The sequence below is a fragment of the Notothenia coriiceps genome, unplaced genomic scaffold (assembly GCF_000735185.1).
Source record: "Notothenia coriiceps isolate Sejong01 unplaced genomic scaffold, NC01 NC01_scaffold00032393, whole genome shotgun sequence".
Taxonomy (NCBI): domain Eukaryota; kingdom Metazoa; phylum Chordata; class Actinopteri; order Perciformes; family Nototheniidae; genus Notothenia; species Notothenia coriiceps.
Window position 1 is genome coordinate 25,261 of NW_011365094.1, and position 2,961 is coordinate 28,221.

The window sequence follows — 2,961 nt, forward strand, 5'->3', positions numbered from 1 at the left end:
CTTATTGAGATCTTTGTCGATCAATATTCCTGTTGCTGTTAGTTTTATACAGTTACTTTATCCATTATCTTATTTCATCTTTTCTTATCTTAATTTATCAGCCCTGTTGTGATTGGCTAAGGGACGGGGTATCGCTAAACTGTTGACCAATCACGTACAATGTGTTGGAGCGCTAGCCAATTTAATTTCACTCCAATTTGTCTTCAAACAACATTTATTTTATTTTCACTCTTCACTTTTTTATAAAAATTCAATATTATTCTGTCACTATCCAGTGCTTTTGGGACATTTTGTTTTCTCGAAGACAGTTTACAACCAATAAAATACATTTAGATTATCCCTTTCTAGACACATAAAAGGAGTATTTGACCAATGTGTTTGTGCCTTTACTAACAGTAATCCCTTTGTTGATTAAAATGTGTTGCTGCTGTACAATTATAGTCATGAACACGGTAAAAAAAATCCAACAGTCTGTTTTTTTGGTGTTCTTTCACGTATTTAATGCCCTATCTAATAATCCAGCAGTGTTTCATGTCCAGCTAAAAAAAAAAACATGTCAGTATCCCATGCATCACATTTAGTCTGTTACAAAATGTCAGAATATAAAAACATTAATGTCCTTGAACTAAGCAATTATTATTAAAACCATAACATTTGAAAAGCGCTAAAAATGGTCAAATATAAAAATCTAAAAGTATAAATAGAAATTTGGTCCATCGAGTTGATTACTATAATATTATTTACATTCGATTATTATTATTTTGTATTATTCCAGGCCCTTATTTCATCCAATAGCACACAGCTGCTACTGTTGCGATGGTATTTACAGAGGAGGAGTTCAGTGCAGGAGCTCTGTAAAAGACAAGCTAACAAAATATTTCATTTAATGTAAAAAGATGCCCTTTTTTATCCCATTTGGCTCAGTGCCAATAAATACAAAACGTTTAGGAAGAGTGTGTTAGTGTTATAATAAATCGCACAGTTAGTCTACAGCTTGTAACAAAGTTAGAAAGTACAGGATGAAAAATACAAAAAGGCACACGTTACAAAAGTCCAGATCCAGCGAAAAGAGGACACACTCTCGGCCTCAAACTATTTGTTTATCTTAGTCTGGCATCAGGGTTGGTGTTTGAGCAGGAAGGATAATACAAAGGCTGTTTCTCGTTTAAAGTTCTCTGTGTGTTTTGGGGCGATCACACGAGGGATTCAAGGCTCTCGGCGGTGCTGGCGGTTCCCACCACGATCGTCCCGTTGTTGTCGGAGGAATTCAGAGTGTCCTCGTCTTCTTGTGTCCCGATGAGACTCAGCATGGCTCTGTACAGGAACTGGTACTGCTCCTGAGAAACCACCACAGGTACACAATTGTTATACTTACTGTTGGGAAAACACTGAAAGTCCTCTTCCAACATGAGAGTCACATGAATACAAAGGTATCCCAACTGTAGCTGTGAACATGACAGGATGTGTGATTACCTAGAAAAGCATCAGGACTGTTTGAGGCATATGATAGCTATGTGATTAACATGATGATTCAGCCTCTATGGAGAGAGACATATGACAAGCATGATCATTTCTGACGTGGAGCTAATCTGAAGTAAACATTGAATACTGCTTTCTATTCCTCCATCTTGTGACTGTGGAACTCCCTCTCTTGGATATCAGCATGTGAAGGACACTGTTCAGGAACTAGTTGATGCTCTGTATGTGATGACTACTTCCATTCTGGAGAGGATCAGAGATACATGGATACTGAGATTCAAAATCAAGCCGGAGACCAGTGATATTTTTTAAACAGTTCTTTAATCGTACCTGGAAAGGCTTCACCGTGACGCCCGCTTTGTTCTTCTTCTTCACCACTTCAATCAGTTTGTGGACGATCTGATCCACAACATAATCGATGTGTCTGCCGCCCTGGAATAAGAAATTCAAATGTTAAATAGCTTTATTGGCACGACCATAATGACAAAGCATTGTACTTATAATGAAAATTATAACAGGATAGGATTTGATAGTTAAAAGTAGGCTTATAGTAAGGGCTGGATCAGGCTTGCAATAAACGTCCTCTTGGATGCTTTATTTTATAGTCATTTCATTTTAATATTGTTTTTATATTTATTTTAAATAATTTAATTTCAAATTGTTTTATTTAATACATTTTTTTGTACTTTTATTTATTTTGAATAATGTAATTTCAATTAATTTCCAATAATAATTTTTCTTTTAAATAATATTATTTTAATATTTTTTAAATGTCATACGATTTAGTTTAATTGATCTATAATGATAGATGAATGTACATTATCATTTTTATTTGTATTCTATTCATTTACATATCAAATAAATTAGCTATAAAAAATAAATGGATTTGATTTTCAAAATATATATATCTGGAATCTATCGGTGTCCATTTAAAAAAATACATAATACAAAAAATACAAAAAACAGAAATCATACTGGCAAATTATGAAATGTCTCCCACTGCTCCCAGTAGCCTTCAGTGTGTGTTCCCAGTAGCCTTCAGTGTGTGTTCCCAGTAGTCTCTATGGAGTGTGTTCCTAGTAGCCTTCAGTGTGTGTTCCCAGTAGTCTCTATAGAGTGTGTTCCCAGTAGTCTTCAGTGTGTGTTCCCAGTAGTCTCTATAGTGTGTTCCTAGTAGCCTTCAGTGTGTGTTCCCAGTAGTCTCTATAGAGTGTGTTCCCAGTAGTCTTCAGTGTGTGTTCCCAGTAGTCTTCTGTGTGTGTTCCCAGTAGTCTTCAGTGTGTGTTCCCAGTAGTCTCTATGGAGTGTGTTCCTAGTAGCCTTCAGTGTGTGTTCCCAGTAGTCTCTATGGAGTGTGTTCCTAGTAGCCTTCAGTGTGTGTTCCCAGTAGTCTCTATGGAGTGTGTTCCTAGTAGCCTTCAGTGTGTGTTCCCAGTAGTCTCTATAGTGTGTGTTCCCAGTAGTCTCTATAGAGTGTGTTCA

General features: G+C 36.2%; 1 protein-coding gene across 1 annotated transcript in view; it reads right to left on the reverse strand.

Moving 5' to 3' along the window:
• Positions 1 to 1,193: 1,193 nt before the first annotated feature.
• The window catches only part of LOC104960822 (DNA topoisomerase II beta), an 81,678-nt gene continuing 79,910 nt past the window's right edge, over positions 1,194 to 2,961 (reverse strand). Inside the window, exons 9-11 of the mRNA XM_010788987.1 lie at positions 1,810 to 1,911; positions 1,700 to 1,722; positions 1,194 to 1,374 (exon numbers count right to left, since the gene is read on the reverse strand). Coding sequence (XP_010787289.1) covers positions 1,194 to 1,374; positions 1,700 to 1,722; positions 1,810 to 1,911 — 306 coding nt within the window. The remainder of the gene's footprint in view (positions 1,375 to 1,699; positions 1,723 to 1,809; positions 1,912 to 2,961) is intronic.